We start from the raw sequence: 15,784 nt of genomic DNA on the forward strand, positions 1-15,784 counted from the left end.
TGGTCTCATGTTTATGCTGAAGAAAATCCTACAGCATCATACGATGCATTTGTGTCCAAAGTGAAACAGATATACAATGTAGAATTTCCTTCCGTCCCTGTGGTCAAGCATAGAAAAGCTAGAAAGGAATGGGTAAATCAACAACTATACAAGCACATACAACACAAAGACAAATTATTCAATAACTTCTTGAAGACTCGCGACCCTGACATGCTTAAAGAGTTTAAACAAGTTAGAAACAAGCTGAGCAGTGATCTCAAGAAAGCTAAATTGCAATATTACGTGCATCGATTTGAAGCCTCTATGAGTCGTGGTCAAAAAACGTGGAACATATACCGCAAACTAATAGGGTCATCTTCACCGAATGTGCCACACGAAATTGTTGTAAATGGAAACGCGTACTGTCGTAATGATGCAGCTAATTTATTTAATATTCATTTTGTTAATGCCGGTGCTTCAACTTCTACATCTGCTTTTTGCACTGAACGTAATATTCGAACTTATATAAAACATTGCGTCAACGAGACTATATTTCTTATGCCTACGTCTGAAACTGAGATTTTTTCTGTTCTTAATTCTTTGAGTAACAAATCAGCTGCTGGCGAGGATGACATTAAAGCCCAGCCTATTAAAGCAGTTGCTCACATAATCTGTGGCCCCATGGTACACATTTGTAACAGTATAATATCCAGTGGAATTTTTCCTAAGACAATTAAAATAGCTTGTGTCGCTGTAATCTTTAAGGGTGGAAAACACAATGACTTGAATAATTATAGACCGATTTCGGTATTGTCGGTATTTTCCAAAGTGGCTGAACGTATTATATATAAGCATCTAAATAGTTTTTTTCTGGATAAAGGCATTATCTCGGATAAGCAATATGTTTTTCAGAAGAATAAATAGATCGAAATGGCATTATTAAGAGTCCGAGATACAACTATAAATAACATTGAAAAAAAAAAAACGTTACCATTGGTATATTCCTAGACTTCCGCAAGGCTTTTGATAGCATAAAACATAATATATTACTGGAGAAACTCCAAGTATATGGCATTAGAGGCATAGCATTAGAACTTATGCATAGCTACCTTGAATCTACATTTCAGTATGCTTCCTTGAAAGGATACAGTTCTGAAAAGAGCACGATTAAATATGGGGTACCACAAGGCTGCATTTTAGGGCCGTTATTATTTATTATTTACATAAATGACCTAACTAACATTCCACTGACAGAGGAAATCATACTGTACCCGGATGACACTAATGTCTTTTTTTTTCCGGAGCAGACCTTCACGAACTAGACGTTACTGCAACCCATTGGTTACAAGAACTTAGCGAGTGGCTCTATCTAAATGAACTTTACTTAAATGCAAAAAAAAAAAAAAACGAAATTTACAGTTTTTTTATTCCAAGAATAAGCAAACAGATTACGACTTGAAACTTTTTTATTCTGGATCGCAACTTGAACATGTCTCAAGCCATTCATTTCTGGGTGTTACATTTCACAAAAACCTAAGCTGGACAGAGCACACATAAATAAGGTACGCACTAAGGTTGCACGATCTGTTGGCTTGCTGCAACGGATCCGATGCTTTGTGCCTATCGGGCTTCTCATACAATTGTACTTTTCGCTTGTGCACTCGCATCTTAGCTACTGCCTCTTAGTATGGGGAAACGGTAATAAAACAGATATAGAAAAATTGGCAGTACTGCAACGGCGAGCTGTTCGGTTGCTGAACTTCTCGAAGCAATACATAGGATCTTCTATACTAATGATGCGCTACAACATTCCTATATCAGAAACTCTTACAAAACAAAGATCTGCGTACGGCTATTTAAAGAGATCTCCAGCAACAGGGAACTATTTTCAACTCGTTACCTGAGTAGAGACACAGGATACAACCTACGTCACACATCAATAGTAATAAAGAAACAAAGGACAAAATATGGCACACAAACGATTGAATATGAAACCATGTGTTTATGTAATGCGTACCCTAACATTGTTGACGAAGCTATAGATTCTAGAACAATTCACAAATTTAAACATGCAATACAAAACATGATATTTTCTGACCACAGTGTGTTTAACGAATGTTAATAAAGTTTCTTTGTTTAATGTCAATAGTAATGTTATTAATGTTATATTCTGAATCTATAATTTTTTTAATACCAGAATGTTCTTATTTTTTGCTGTGCTGTATTTATTTAGTTACTTGCTATGTGGCGAACGGTTGATACCTTTCAATGGGTTTAAAATTTTGCTGTAAATAGTTTTGAAGTTTCGTGTCTTATTAGTTGTACTTTGTTTTATCAGTAGACTGCTACTTCTGCTGCTCCAGCGAGGTAAAGGCCTTAGTCAGGAGGATTTCGCCCTCCTTTTGCCTTACCTTGCGGGCAAACCTTGCATTTGTGTTGCCCAAATAAAAGTGAAATGAAAACAAAAATTCCTTAATGTTTAAGTCATGAGTATATTGCATAATGTCATGTTCAGTGCAGGCATGCATACGCGATCAGTCTTGCAGCGAGCCTTTACCCACAAACCATGACTGTAGCATTGTGTTGCATCCTAGGATAATAAACCCTTGTTTGTCAACGATCTGTCTGTGGTGCCTTCTCTGCACCATATCAACGAAACCAGCCGTAGCGCCCATTGTGCATCACGGTATGGAGGAACATCGCGTCCTTTCCCGATTGCACATGCAGGGTAAGCCTCGCACAAGCCAGTCTCCGCAACATGTAGACTATATCAGTTAGTAATTGCATGGTACAGTAAAACCTTGTTATGACGAAACAGGATATAACGAACAAATGGATAAAACGAAGCAATCGCGATTCCCCTTGAAATTCCTATAGATGCCCATGTATTGAAAACCTCATTTTAATGAAGCTAAAATTTCCTCGCAATGGGTGTAGCGAACTTTTTTTTAGAGCGCAGCTCTTTGGTGCCCATTCCTGTGTTTCGTGGTGCCGTCGTGCCTCGCCACGTAACTAGCTCCGTAGCCGGGACCAGCACGCTGCTCTAGCTGCGTGCGCTACTGGCGCCACTCTCGCGCACAGCGCGAGCCTTGCTCTCTTCGCTCCTCCTCCAATGCCACCCATGTGCGGCGGCAATCAGAGTGCCGACTCGGTGGCGGCTGATCTTGATGATGCGCTGCTGCCCAAGCCAAAACGTATAGCCGCTGCCGTTTGCCACTGCGCGTACCGCCTCCCTCCCTCCTCTGCTCCATGGCAGCGACCGCTCTTCGGTTGCTGAAGCACCAGCTCGGTATCAGCAGATCCACAGTGCGCACTTCCCAAGCTGAAACGCAAAGAAACTTCATTTGACTCGGTGACGGCATCAGCGGCATCAATCAGTTGCTGCCATCTCTTCCCCGTGCAATGTTCCTATGTGCCTACGCGCTGCCTCCCGTAACCTCCCGATAAGCGAGGCAGCTGCGCCAAGCTACACTCCGTTTGCGGCGGTTGATGCGAAACGTTCCACGCCAGATGGATTGTCTGACGCTCACATAAGGTTTATATTGTTACGTAAGAAGACGCAGATGAAAAGCTATATACAAGTATATTTACAATGTAATACGCCACACTTGGCCAAGAGGCAACAGCCCGCGCTAGCCTCCGATTGTCATCGTCGTCTTCTTACTGCTCGCCTCTTCATCATTGGAAATACCATTCCGTAGCAATATTATAATATCCGTCTGCCTATATAAGTAGCTTATTCTCTGCCTGTTCTTTCTGAGCCATGACTGAGGCAACTGGTGGAACTCCTTAGTCTGCCTATGATGCCAAACGAGCTGCCCGAGCAGAGGCCCAGCGTCGTCGCCGCTGTTAAGAACGGCCAGATGAAGTGCAAGTTTTGCCAGCCAGTTGCGACAGCGGCGGCAACTTTTTCTTGGAACGCCACCGTTACGCTCTAGCCTCGTTGCCGTTGTGACTAAATATGTTCGACGAAGCAAGCTTTGTGCCTGAACACGACACCGCCTACCTGATCTGCTATGAGCGGGGGAGTGCCCACGGGAACGTCTATGGAGGCCTCTTCCCACGCGCCGTTCAAGGCGCAGGACAACGGACACCACGGCGGCCGCGCTGCGGCGGTCAGCTCGGGGAATAAAAGGCGCCTTTCCTGAAGTAAGCCCCGAGTTCTACTAAGTCTGTCTGACGTCGGTTCCGGACCATGAACCTGTGCGGAAGTGTGTGTGTGTAAGCCATCCCGCAGAGAGGCGGCTTGTTTACGATGACTGGACGAACGTTTCCCTCACCTTGGGATCGAGGAGGGACTGAGTATTTATAAACCGCTGTTGTGCGACTGCTCAGTGCACTTTCTCAAGCAGTCATGTTAGACTGATGTACTTTTCTCTCGCAGTCATGCTAGACTGATGAACTGCCTGTAGATACTGTAAATAAACCCATATTCCTCGTTCTCGATGAGAAGCAGTCCTTCCCTTCAACAACGTCCTCAGCGTGGATAAGTTGGACGACGGCTTGGGCCACCTACCTTCTAATTCATGCCCGACTCCAATCTTGACAACGAGTTACGAACGGTGGGTTTGACACCCCAATCCTAACACCGCCAGAATCCAGAGGTGTGCTATGCCGAATCAGGCATTGGTGCAGCAAGTTCAGCATATATCCATCTATTTCATCCACCACAAAGCTACCTTCATGGCAATCAAGAACTGGGAGTGGAGTATTTCTTGAAGAAGGGAAGAATAAAAAGTTGTAACTGTACATACGGGTCTTGCTCGAATTATTTGGCTCAGTATATAGAAAAGCAGAAACAGCTGAAGAGCTGCGCTCAAATTTCGCATTAGGAAATAACATAATCGTCGTCAATTTTTTGTTCCACAATGAGCCTGAGACTGACCTTAATGCCCGTCAGGTCAATGTCTTACAGCGTGCTACGTTTGCATCTCCCATGCGTGTCTCCTGGACTCCCCTTTCCCGTGGAACTGGTGGACCCGCCTGCTCTTCCGCTGCGTGCATAGGGTGGCGCCGACTGTGGTTTTCTTATTGCTTGCCGTTGCCTCCGTGCGCATTAACAATATCAGTGTTTCTAGCGGCTCATTCGTGCGAGTTCCTGCCACCAAAAGGATATTGACGCCTGCAAACAGAAGCACAAAACGATGTCAATCGAGCAGAAGGTGGCTAAGTAGAAAGTGGCCAAAGATTTTGGCATAGCATTGAGCACGCTGTTGACGATCTTGAGCAGCAAAGAAGCTGTCACCGGTGCTGTTGCACATGGCGTAAAAGGCGACAGAAAGAAGCTGCGAGCTCCCGCTTTCGAAGCTGTAGAGAAGGCGGTCTTCAAGTAGTTTTTGGACGCAAGGGCAAACAGCACTCCTGTGAGTGAGGCACTGTTGCAGAGCAAAGCGAGGGACTTCGCATCCATCATCGGGCACGGCGATTTTGTGGCGAGTGTCGGCTGGCTGCAGCGTTTCAAGGAGTGCCACGACATCGTCGGCAGGGCTGTCAGCGGGGAAGCGCAGTCTGTCAACCGCGCTGCAGTGGCATGAGTGCAGACAAACATTGGACAGCTGCTAGAAAAGTACAGTGCCAAGGATTTGTTCAACTCAGATGAGACCGCCCTGTTCTACCAGATGCTGCTGCAAAGAACCTTGGCCCTCAGAATTGGACGCTGCGAGGGTGGTACGCAAAGCAAGGTCCACGTGACAGTGTTGCTTTGTGCCAACATGGATGGGTCGCAAAAGGTGTCGGCCCTCATGGTCAGCAAAAGTACGTCACCACGATGCTTTAAAGGCAAACGAAGCTGCAAGTGAGTTGTGTCCAACCGTAAGGCTGTGATGACGAGAGAAATTTTTGCACAATGACTGTGGGAGTGGGATGAGCGGCTGGGCAAGCAGAACTGGAAGATATGCCTTGTACTTACAACTGCGCGGCCCACCACACTGCCACTGTGCTCAAGAACATAGAGCTATGCTTCTTGCCACCAAACTGCACTGCAGTTGTACAACCCCTGGATGAAGGAGTTATCATGAACATTAAGTCGGGCTACTGCAAGCGTGTGATCGACTGGATTCTGCTCAATATGAGCATGAAGCACGAGTCCACAATCGACTTGTACATGGCGATCGAGAAGCTTCATGCTGCTTGGATGGCTGTACTGGCAAGCACGATCGCCGATTGCTTCATGCATGCCTCATTTGACATCAGCAGCGGCGGTTACAGTGAAGATATCGGTGCTGCCGCCAATGAAGATGCCGCGGACGACCTAGCCCTAACATCGTGGGACGCTCTCCTTGACGCTGGTGTTGTGCCCGACTGCAACACCTCTGCACGTACTTCAGTGACGATCCTGATGCGGTGGCGACCGATGAGCTAACAGAGGCGTACCGTATTTATTTGAATCTAGGCCGATAGTATTTTTTTTTTTTTCATATAATCATATTCCAAAACTCTAGGGTCGGCTTAGATTCTAGGATTTTAAAAAAACGTGCCAGTTTTTCATTGAAACTGCTAAATATGCCGTATAGCTAGTGCCATCTAGAAAAGTCAGTATCTCAGCCGCTACTAGCCGTGCCAGTAGCCAACCGTACACAAGCGAGGTCGCCATTTTGACCTGTGTCGTGTCGGTTGTATCGGTGTGCGGCATGATGTTATCATGATGGCACCAAGCAGGAGATGCTACTACCGTGCCACTTGTCGCAGAAGCATCGTCGAACCTTCAAGCCGGGCGGGACTTCGGCGTCGACGAGAAAATCGTCCGTCGTCGGAGGGGACGACAGCAGTTTTTGCGTGCGCCGCAACGAGGATGGCATTTAGCGGACCAAAGAAAGGCCGTCACCACGAAGGGGAGACAGTTTTGGCCGCCTTTGTTCGGACACAGAGAGCAGCTCCCCTTTCAGTGACAACAGAAGTGCTCCAAGTGAAAGCTAGGGAACTTTCGAGGGAGCGAGGCCTAACACCAAATGATTTCAAAGCCAGCAGGGGCTGGCTTCAGAAATTCATGAAGCACTTCGGCTTTAGCCTCCGACGTCGCACTTCAATCACCCAGAAGCTGCCAAGTGATTTCGAAGAAAAGATGATAGCTTTTCAGCGCTACGTGCTGCGAAAGAGAGAAGCGGCAGGCTACAACCTTGGGAAAATCGGCAACGCCGACCAGACGGCTGTGTATTTTGATGTGAAGGTGCGCTCTGCGGGCTACGAGAAGCAGCGCGCAACTGTGATGCTGTGCTGCACAGCTGATGGACATAAACTCGTTCCTTATATATTTAAAAGGAAGACACTGCCTGCTCGAGAAACTACTCAAGAAATGTCATTGTGCGGGCAAATGAGAACGGGTGGATGACGGGTGCGATGGTGGAAGAGTGGGTTAAGATTGTGTGGCAACGGCGTCCAAGAGCGCTTTTGACAAAGAACTCGCTCCTTGTCGTCGAATCTTACCGTGGGCACATGACCGACAACGCGAAGGCTGCGCTTGCCCAAGCGAACACGGACCTCGCTGTCATACCGGGCGGCATGACGGGCCAGTTGCAGCCACTTGTCTGCATCAACAAACCTTTCAAGGATCGTCTGCGGAAATATTACACGGACTGGTTGACTGACAAAGACCACATGCTAACGGCAATGGGCCGCATGAAACGTGAATCGCCATCGCAGCTGGCGGGCTGGGTAGCTGCAGCGTGAGACGACATCCCAGGTACTTTGATAGTGCGCTGCTTTAAAAAGTGCAGCATATCTAATGCGCTTGACGGTACCGAAGATAGTGCACTGTTTGAAGGTGACAGTGACAAGGAACACAGCGACGACGACGTTGAATGAGCTCGGCACGTTCAGATTCAATAAATGCTCTTTGCATTTTGTTAATGCTGTCCTCGCTTCTTTTGTTCGGCCTACATTCGAGGTAATATATTTTTTTGTTGGCTTAGGACTTTAGGGGGTCGACTTAGAATCGGGGTCAGCCTAAATTCGAGGAAATACGGTAAATGCTGCGCGCGGTGATAGGAGTGCTTAATGACGACAGTGACGAGTGTGTCGACGACAGCCCACAGCCTAATATTGGTGAACCAGACGTACCGATGCCTGCACAAGCACTGAATGCAGCAGACCTGCCGCGCCGCTTCTTTGCCGCTCACGATAACGGTGAGGACAGACTCGAAATAGCGGCTGCAGCTGAAAAAAGCTATCATTTACTTGTAGAAGACACGGTAAAAATGTATCACGGACTTTTTCTACGAAGTGAGCCACCGACTGGTGCGCTGTTCATCAATCAGTGATGAGCCGTTTGGCGTCAATAAAGTATCAATTCCTTGCTGCTGTTTTTTTTTTTTTCACTTGTTTCTTTTACTGTGCGACGGCCATTTTTTTTTTTTCGCGTGGTGGGCTGCTGTGATATTTGGTGGTGAATACGTCCTTTCTTGCATGCTAATTATGGATAGAAATGGGTAGTGGCTATAGCGAACTAATGGTTATAATAAAGTAATTAGGATCCCCCCTTCAACTTCGTTCTAACGAGGTTTTACTGTATACAGTAAGCACACTTGCATTGGACCTTGTGCCAGAAGTGCTTGCTGAAAGGTGAAACCTCTGTAAGAGGCATTTGTTGAAGGTTGCGCCATACGGGCATAAGTTTTCTCGCAAGTTAAATAATGTTGCTGGGAAGTGTGCTGTGGATCGTTTTTTCCGCACAATGCAAGGGCGATGAAACACGTGTCAATATGTCCCATTCGCTACTTGTCATGTACAGAATTCCTTTATTTATTTATTTATTTATTTACTTACTTACTTACTTACTTACTTACTTATTTACTTACTGACTTACTTTCGGGGCCCAGAGACACTACAGAAAGGAGTGGGGGAAACGTAGCAAACAATTTGTGCAAATAACATTGGATTTAAGCAAAGGCATGTTGAATGTGCAGCGGTGGCGTAGAGGTAGAGCATCTGCGTCATGTGCAAGAGGACCGTGGTTCAAATTCCGGTGCCGCGCAATTTTCCATCGGATTAAACAAAAAAAAAATCCGCATGTTGATAAAATTGCATAAACAGGCCTGGAGTGCAGCCTGATCCCAGTGACCAGAACCGGTAACGCACTCCCTCACCAGAGCAGGATTGGCCACCCTTGTGCAGTACTTGGCCATAACCTCCTATATGAACACAACAATCAAACCCCGGCCCTCAGTCCCCAGTAGCTGCGAAGCAACTGACCACGGCGGCGATCAGACCTGCGACGCAGCAGATGGTGCTAAGAATCCCTGGAACATGACCGGGGTAGTTGGAGAAGTATGGGAGAGGCCTTTGCCCTGCAGTGGGCGTAACCAGGCATATGATGATATATGTTGAATGGCATTCTTGAAGTTAGTAGTGTCCGTGATGGCGGGGATGGCAGCGGGAAGATGGTTCCATTCCATGCTTGTTCGATAAATGAAAGAATCACTGTAAAGATTAGTCTTACGTCACGGCACGCTCACTTTATAGCAATGATCTGAACGAGATGAAACATAAAACGGCAGCGTGAGAAGCTGCTCTTTTAATACAGGGTTGAAGTGGAAAATTTTATGAAATAGCGAAGTGTGAGCGCATTTTCTATGGGATTATATGATATTTCTATGGTATTTTTCATTGCCCTAACGCTGGAATAACGCAAGTAATTTGATAAAATGAATCTAGCTGCACGGTTTTGGATTGATTCGAGGGCAACAGTTCGAGTGGTTTGAGCGGGATCCCATATGGCGCATGCGTATTCGAGCTTTGATCGTAGCAATGTTCGGTAAAGAATTACTTTACGGGATGAAGTGCAGATGCAAAATTACGATGCAGGTATGCAAGCATGTGGTTAACATTATTACAGACATACTCAATGTGGGTGTGCCATGAGAGGTTGTTAGTGATATGAAGACCGAGATACTTGTATGAGTCAACAGGTAGCTGATTACTGTTAAGAAAGTATAGGCACGTGTCACTGCATGTTGAACGGCGGGAAATATGCATAGCTTTACATTTAGTTACATAAAGTTGCATTAGCCATTTACTGTACCAGAGTGACACATTATTCAGATCGTTTTGCAGTTTGCATGCATCAGCTGGGTTAGTAATTTTATGGTAAAGTACACAGAAGTCAGCGAAGAGCTTAATAGAGGAAGTAATGCAGTCAGGGAGGTCGTTAATATAGACGAGGAAAAGCAATGGACCCAGCACCGATCCTTGCGGCACTCCCGATGTTACAGCAGAGGAAGGAGAAGAGTACTCATTAGATGTTGCATACTGTGTCCTGTTAGTCAGGAAGTCTTTAATTCAAGATAAGACATTAGGATCAATATTAAGTTTACTGAGCTTAAGGATCAGTAAATTATGTGGGACCATATCAAATGTCTTAGCAAAATCCAGAAAAATGCAGTCGGTATCAATACCTAGGTCAGCACTAAACAGGTCATTGGTAAATGATATTAGCTGAGTTTCGCATGAAAAGTGCTTCCTAAAGCCACGCTGACAAGGGTTAAAAAATTAATTTGTTTCTATGAAATTAACTAGTTGTGAATGAATGATATGTTCTAGAATTTTGCAAGGAATACTGGTTAATGAGATAGGGCGATAGTTCTTGGGTGAATGTGTAGTACCTGACTTGTGAACAGGAGCCACCAATCGTCGAGTAGAATTGAGTACTGTAAGGACTGTTCAAAAATTTTAGAGAGAATAATAGATGAATATACGGCAGTACATTTTAGAACTTGCGACGTGATTTCATCGGGTCCTGCAGATGAAGATGTTTTTAAGCCGCTAGTTAGATCTTTTACACCGTCCCAGTCTATTATAGTGGGATCCGTACGTGGGAAATTCCGAACCGCAATCAAAGGGTTACAAACAAGTGACACTTTATGAAAAACTGATACGAACGCATTATTCAGCACAATGCAGCATTCATTAGCACGAACAGGGATGTCTGAATGTTCTAAATGTATTTGCCTGTTAGTTTTGCTGCGAACAATGCTCCAAAGTTTACGAAGGTTACTGCGCAAGTACGAAGGAAGCGTAACAGTAAAAAAAACTTGTTTTGCTTCAGCAACCGCCTGAACATAAGCAGCATTAGTGGCTTAAAAATCTGACCAACTTCAAACGAGGTTCGAACGTTTCGCGCATTGAAACAAGCGCTTCTTTTTGTTGCATAGGTGGCATAATGTTATATTGAACCACGAGGAACGTTGGTTAGATTGAACAATTCTTTTAGGTACATAACAATCAATAAAGTACAGTAATTTGCTTTTAACATCAACCAGTTTTCGTTGACCTAGCGCTGATCAAACTCAACAATGAATTCATCATCAAAGCGTTCCATTTCTACCGTCATAGCCGGAACATCGGCTCTAGAAAAATCATGGATATGCTTTACACTTTTTTTTATACAAGCACGAACTTGGATATCAAAATGCAACACTAAGTGATCACTTATTCCTGGCTGATAACTTATTGCAGAAACAAGGTCAGGTGAGGTAGTGAGGAACAAATCTAGGGTGTTAGAACAATTATGAGTAATGCGTGTTGGTTGGTGGACGAGCTGAGTGAGGTTGAAATCAGAAAATAGGTTTATAATTGAGTACACGTACATTCAGACGAGTTGTGCTCTAAAGAAACAAGTTGGGATTGCCATTTTATGCTCGGGAAGTTAAAGTCGCCCAGAAGGAAAAAAGGTGACTTCGGATATCTTACAAATAATGTGTTAAGGATATCGTGAAGATCGAAACAAAAAGAGGGTGAGGCAGTAGGCGATGTATAGCATGTGAAAAAAATGAAGTCGCGTGAGGAAAAGTTTACACGTACACAAATCAGTTCCAAAGAAGAGGCAACACTAATAACTGAAGAGTTGAGCGCATCGGCGATGCCAATTAAAACGCCTCCGCCCAAGCGAACGTCGTGTTTGTTCCAATAAATGTATGCTTTTTCACAATCGAATATTTCATTGTTATTTGTTTTTGCTGACAACCACATTTCAGTAAGAATGATATCTGCCCCACAAGAATCAATGATAGAAGAAAGCTGAGCACGCTTGTTCAAGGTACTATGTGTGTTTGTAAAAAGTACTGATAGATTGCTGTAAGGGGGTTGAGCCAAAGATAGCTACAGAGGCGGTGTTGGTGGGTTTCGGCCACAGTTCTTTCGGGCGCACGCGACTCTCGAACTGTCCCAAGTTCGCACACCATATCAGCGGCTGCACAGTACATGTACCTCTCTCTATTCATTAAAAGCTTATTCGAGCGTAAAGGAAAAGATTGGTCTGCAGCCTTGCCAAACTCGATTAACTTTTTCCGCGATTGCCGTGTTTCTCGGCAAAAGTCTTCACTTATAAAAACACCTTCATTTTTTTTAGTATTTTTTTTCTCTGTGATAAAATGCTTTCTCGTGTTTTATATGAAGCGAACTTGACAATTAGAGCACGAGGCATGGAAGCCACAAACTGTCCCAGTTAGTGTGCTCTAGAAATTTTATCTTCAGAAATGTTTAATTGAAGATGACGTGAAAGGTCACAGGTGAAGGTCACAAATGTGAGCTTCTGACTCCTCCCAGGTCTCGGACGGCTTGTCGGGGATTCTATAAAAGATCAGGTTGTCCCTCCGTGACTGATCTTCAAGATTATCTAACCTTGATTTGAGCTCGGCGTTCTCACATGTAATAGCCACAGAAACCATGCTACTAATATCTTCCGAGGGCTGTGCACCCTCAAGAGATTCAACAATTGTTTCAAGAGTTTGTAGTCTGGTTGATAGGTCTGAAACCTTCAGAGCAAGTGTGTCTTGACTTCGTTTAAGGTCACCAAATGCGTGCATTACCTCTGCATGACGGGATTTAAATTTTGATGAAAGCGCGGCTATGGCAGCAAGCACTTTTCCATCAGGCCCAGGGTTTAAGTCAACGTCAGCACACATCATTAACAGTTTAAACACCAAAATACATTGCTGTAACGTGGCATAAAGAACACTTGGGCACAGGAGGAGGAGCAGGCATGCATTACTAGAACGCTTAGCATTAAGGGATGGTGCTTCACCAACCTGCACAAAGAAATTGAACGGAGGAATTAGCGGCCAGCGCATGTCGCCGCTCTCCCGTGCCCACTGAAGGCAGCGTGGCGATGCCAGTTGCTAAAGTAGGCCGGTAATGGTGCTGTCGTTGTCGATGCCGCTGGTTCGCCCCAAGAAAAACTGTAGATGGTGCCCGGGCTCCGTCTATAAGGAAGACACCACTTAACCACCATCGGCGCTGAGAACATCAGGTCCAGTGGCGACTGCACAGTCATCAAAGCGCCAGGTGTCGAAGGAAGCCGTGTGCCAAGCAGGAGAAACTGCACAAGAAAATTTAACAGAGGAATTAGCGGCCAGCGCATGTCTGCCGCTCTGTGGACGGGTTTACTTGGAACAAACGGGCCAGTTCCTCAGTAACAGGCTGCGACAGCACTTTAGGTCTTTGAAATCAGGAGCTTTACTGCAGAAGTTGCATTTGCTATCCACCGTTGAAGAACGGGAAGTTGTTGGCCATGGCAAAACTAAGTTGAAATGTGAGCTTTTGTAAGTGGTGTTAAAGAAAATTCTGGTTTCGATATGTGCGTTAGCGAGGCTTTGGTGGCACTTTTCCAAACAAAGGTAGAATTCATGGGTAGCTACAACTAAACTGGTTCATTCACATCTTCTTTTGTTTTTTTATGCCACTTGAGCCAGTTATGTGCAGTTGACGATGTACACATGCTTCCCAATTATCATGCTTTATGATGAGATTGTGCACACGTAGCCAATTTTTGTCTTCTTGCCTTCCTTTCTTTTTTTTGCATCTGCTCTTCTTGTTGCTAGTTGAGCGCCTTCTCCTGCTGCAGCGAAAAATTTATCTATAAACATTCACAGTTGCCTCTGTCTCTCCTTCCTTTGGTCACATACATTGTGCTTTGCCATAGTCAAATGTGCATCACCAGCTGGCCCAAAATTGTTTGCTTCTAAAATTATATGTTCACATATGGTTCAGATTTGGCAAGAGCTGTCTGCACAAATTCCAAACAAAGCCATAGGTAGGTAGCTTGGGGTGAAGGCCACTAGCAGTTTTCTGTGCGGTGTTTCTGACCTTTTCCTGAAAAGGTTTATTTTCTTGTATGTGATTATGCTTATTCTTGACGTCTTTTGTACATTTATATAGAAAGCAAATATTTTTGGGGATATATATATGTGCCATCATTAAAAGACTAAATTGCAGACTGAATCGCAGTGCGGAGAACTTGAAATTAACTATGTTTTACTGCATATTGCTAATGCAGGCAATGGGAAAAGTTGCTCTAGCCTCTGCAGCAAGTGTGGTCAGAGGCCCACTGCAGGTTGTGAAGCACACGGCAGACTTTTTTTGCCCATTCTCATGGTAATTAGACTTTCCCTGCCAACACAAAGGTACTGGTGCGAAAGGCTCCTCTACTTTCCGCCGAGTTGTGCGCACTGTTACTCTTTGGGACACACACGTGCTGGGCTGACATCCTCGGGAAGGGCAACACGTGTGGGAGAACAGTATGGTCCACACCAGTGCTCGTATTAGTGGGTACAGCTACCTGCAGGTGTGCTGGTTAATGGGTCTATGGAATGACACAACGAACACTGCCTGAAAGTGCTCACTGTGACAAATACTATGTCTTGAAGCCTCTTTCAGTGAAACGAGTAGCTTTCTGGCAGTCATTGTTGGTGTCTTTCTTTCTTTCTTCCTTCAGAACCGGATGATCGAGAGCATGAAGTTGTTTGACTCCATCTGCAACAATAAGTGGTTTGTGGAGACTTCCATCATCCTCTTCCTCAACAAGAAAGACCTCTTTGAGGAGAAGATCATCCGCTCACCACTCACCATCTGCTTCCCCGAGTACACAGGTGAGCACTGGCAGACGGGGCCTGGCATGCAACCGCCTGTGCAAGTTATTCAAGGGGCACCCACACACAGTATTTTCGAGCCTTGCCTTAAGTGAAGGTCCCAGGCCTCTTAACCTGAGAAAAAATTGTTGCAGGCTTCAAAGTGTTCTAAATTTAATACAGAGTTTGTCCGTAAAGTAATGAGACTGGGTCTGGTGAAAATAATTTATTGATCCGATCGGTACACATTATTAAAATTCTTCAGAATAGTCTCCTTGGGTGTCGATACAACGCTGCCAACACAATCCCCATGCTACAAAGGTTCCCTGGAAGTCAGCTGCCGTAACCTCTGTTGGAAACTCTGGGACGGCAGGAACAACATCGAAACGGTGACCTTTCGGGCTTCTCCTGAGCTTTGGGAACAGGAAAAAGTCTGCCAGGCTTACATCGGGGCTGTATAGTGGCTGCGGCAAGGCTGCAACCCCTGTCCGGGCCAGGCAGGAGGCCACAACAGAGGTGGTGTAAGCTGGAGCATTGTCGTGGTGGAGCTTCCAGCGATCTTCGGTTGTTTCCATTTAACGGCTCTATGAAGGCGCTCAAGGAGTTCTTTGTAGAACACGCCATTGACGGTTCGTCCCGGATGTACAAATTCTTTGTTCACCACCCCAAGCTTCTCAAAAAAGACAACGAACATTGTCTTTACCTTCGACTTCGACATTCTCGCATTCTTGGGGCACGGGGAGCTCGCGGAGTGCCACTCCGCACTTTGGCGTTCGGTTTCGGGTTCGTACTGGAACACCTGTGATTCGTCGCCTGTTGTTATGCCGTCAGAAAAATCCTGTTCACTTTCTAACTGCACCAACAGTTCACGGCAAACGTCAACTCGTTCTTGTTTTTGTTTATCACTCAACATTTTTGGCACCAATTTCGAACAAACCTTCTGCATGTTCAAATTTTCAGAAATAATT

General features: G+C 45.2%; 1 protein-coding gene across 1 annotated transcript in view; it reads left to right on the forward strand.

Moving 5' to 3' along the window:
- Galphai (G protein alpha i subunit) overlaps window positions 1–15,784 on the forward strand; it is a 138,385-nt gene that overhangs the window by 108,769 nt on the left and 13,832 nt on the right. Inside the window, exon 7 of the mRNA XM_050172284.3 lies at window positions 14,684–14,837. Coding sequence (XP_050028241.1) covers window positions 14,684–14,837 — 154 coding nt within the window. The remainder of the gene's footprint in view (window positions 1–14,683; window positions 14,838–15,784) is intronic.

Source organism: Dermacentor andersoni, chromosome 6 (assembly GCF_023375885.2).
Source record: "Dermacentor andersoni chromosome 6, qqDerAnde1_hic_scaffold, whole genome shotgun sequence".
Taxonomy (NCBI): Eukaryota; Metazoa; Arthropoda; class Arachnida; order Ixodida; family Ixodidae; genus Dermacentor; species Dermacentor andersoni.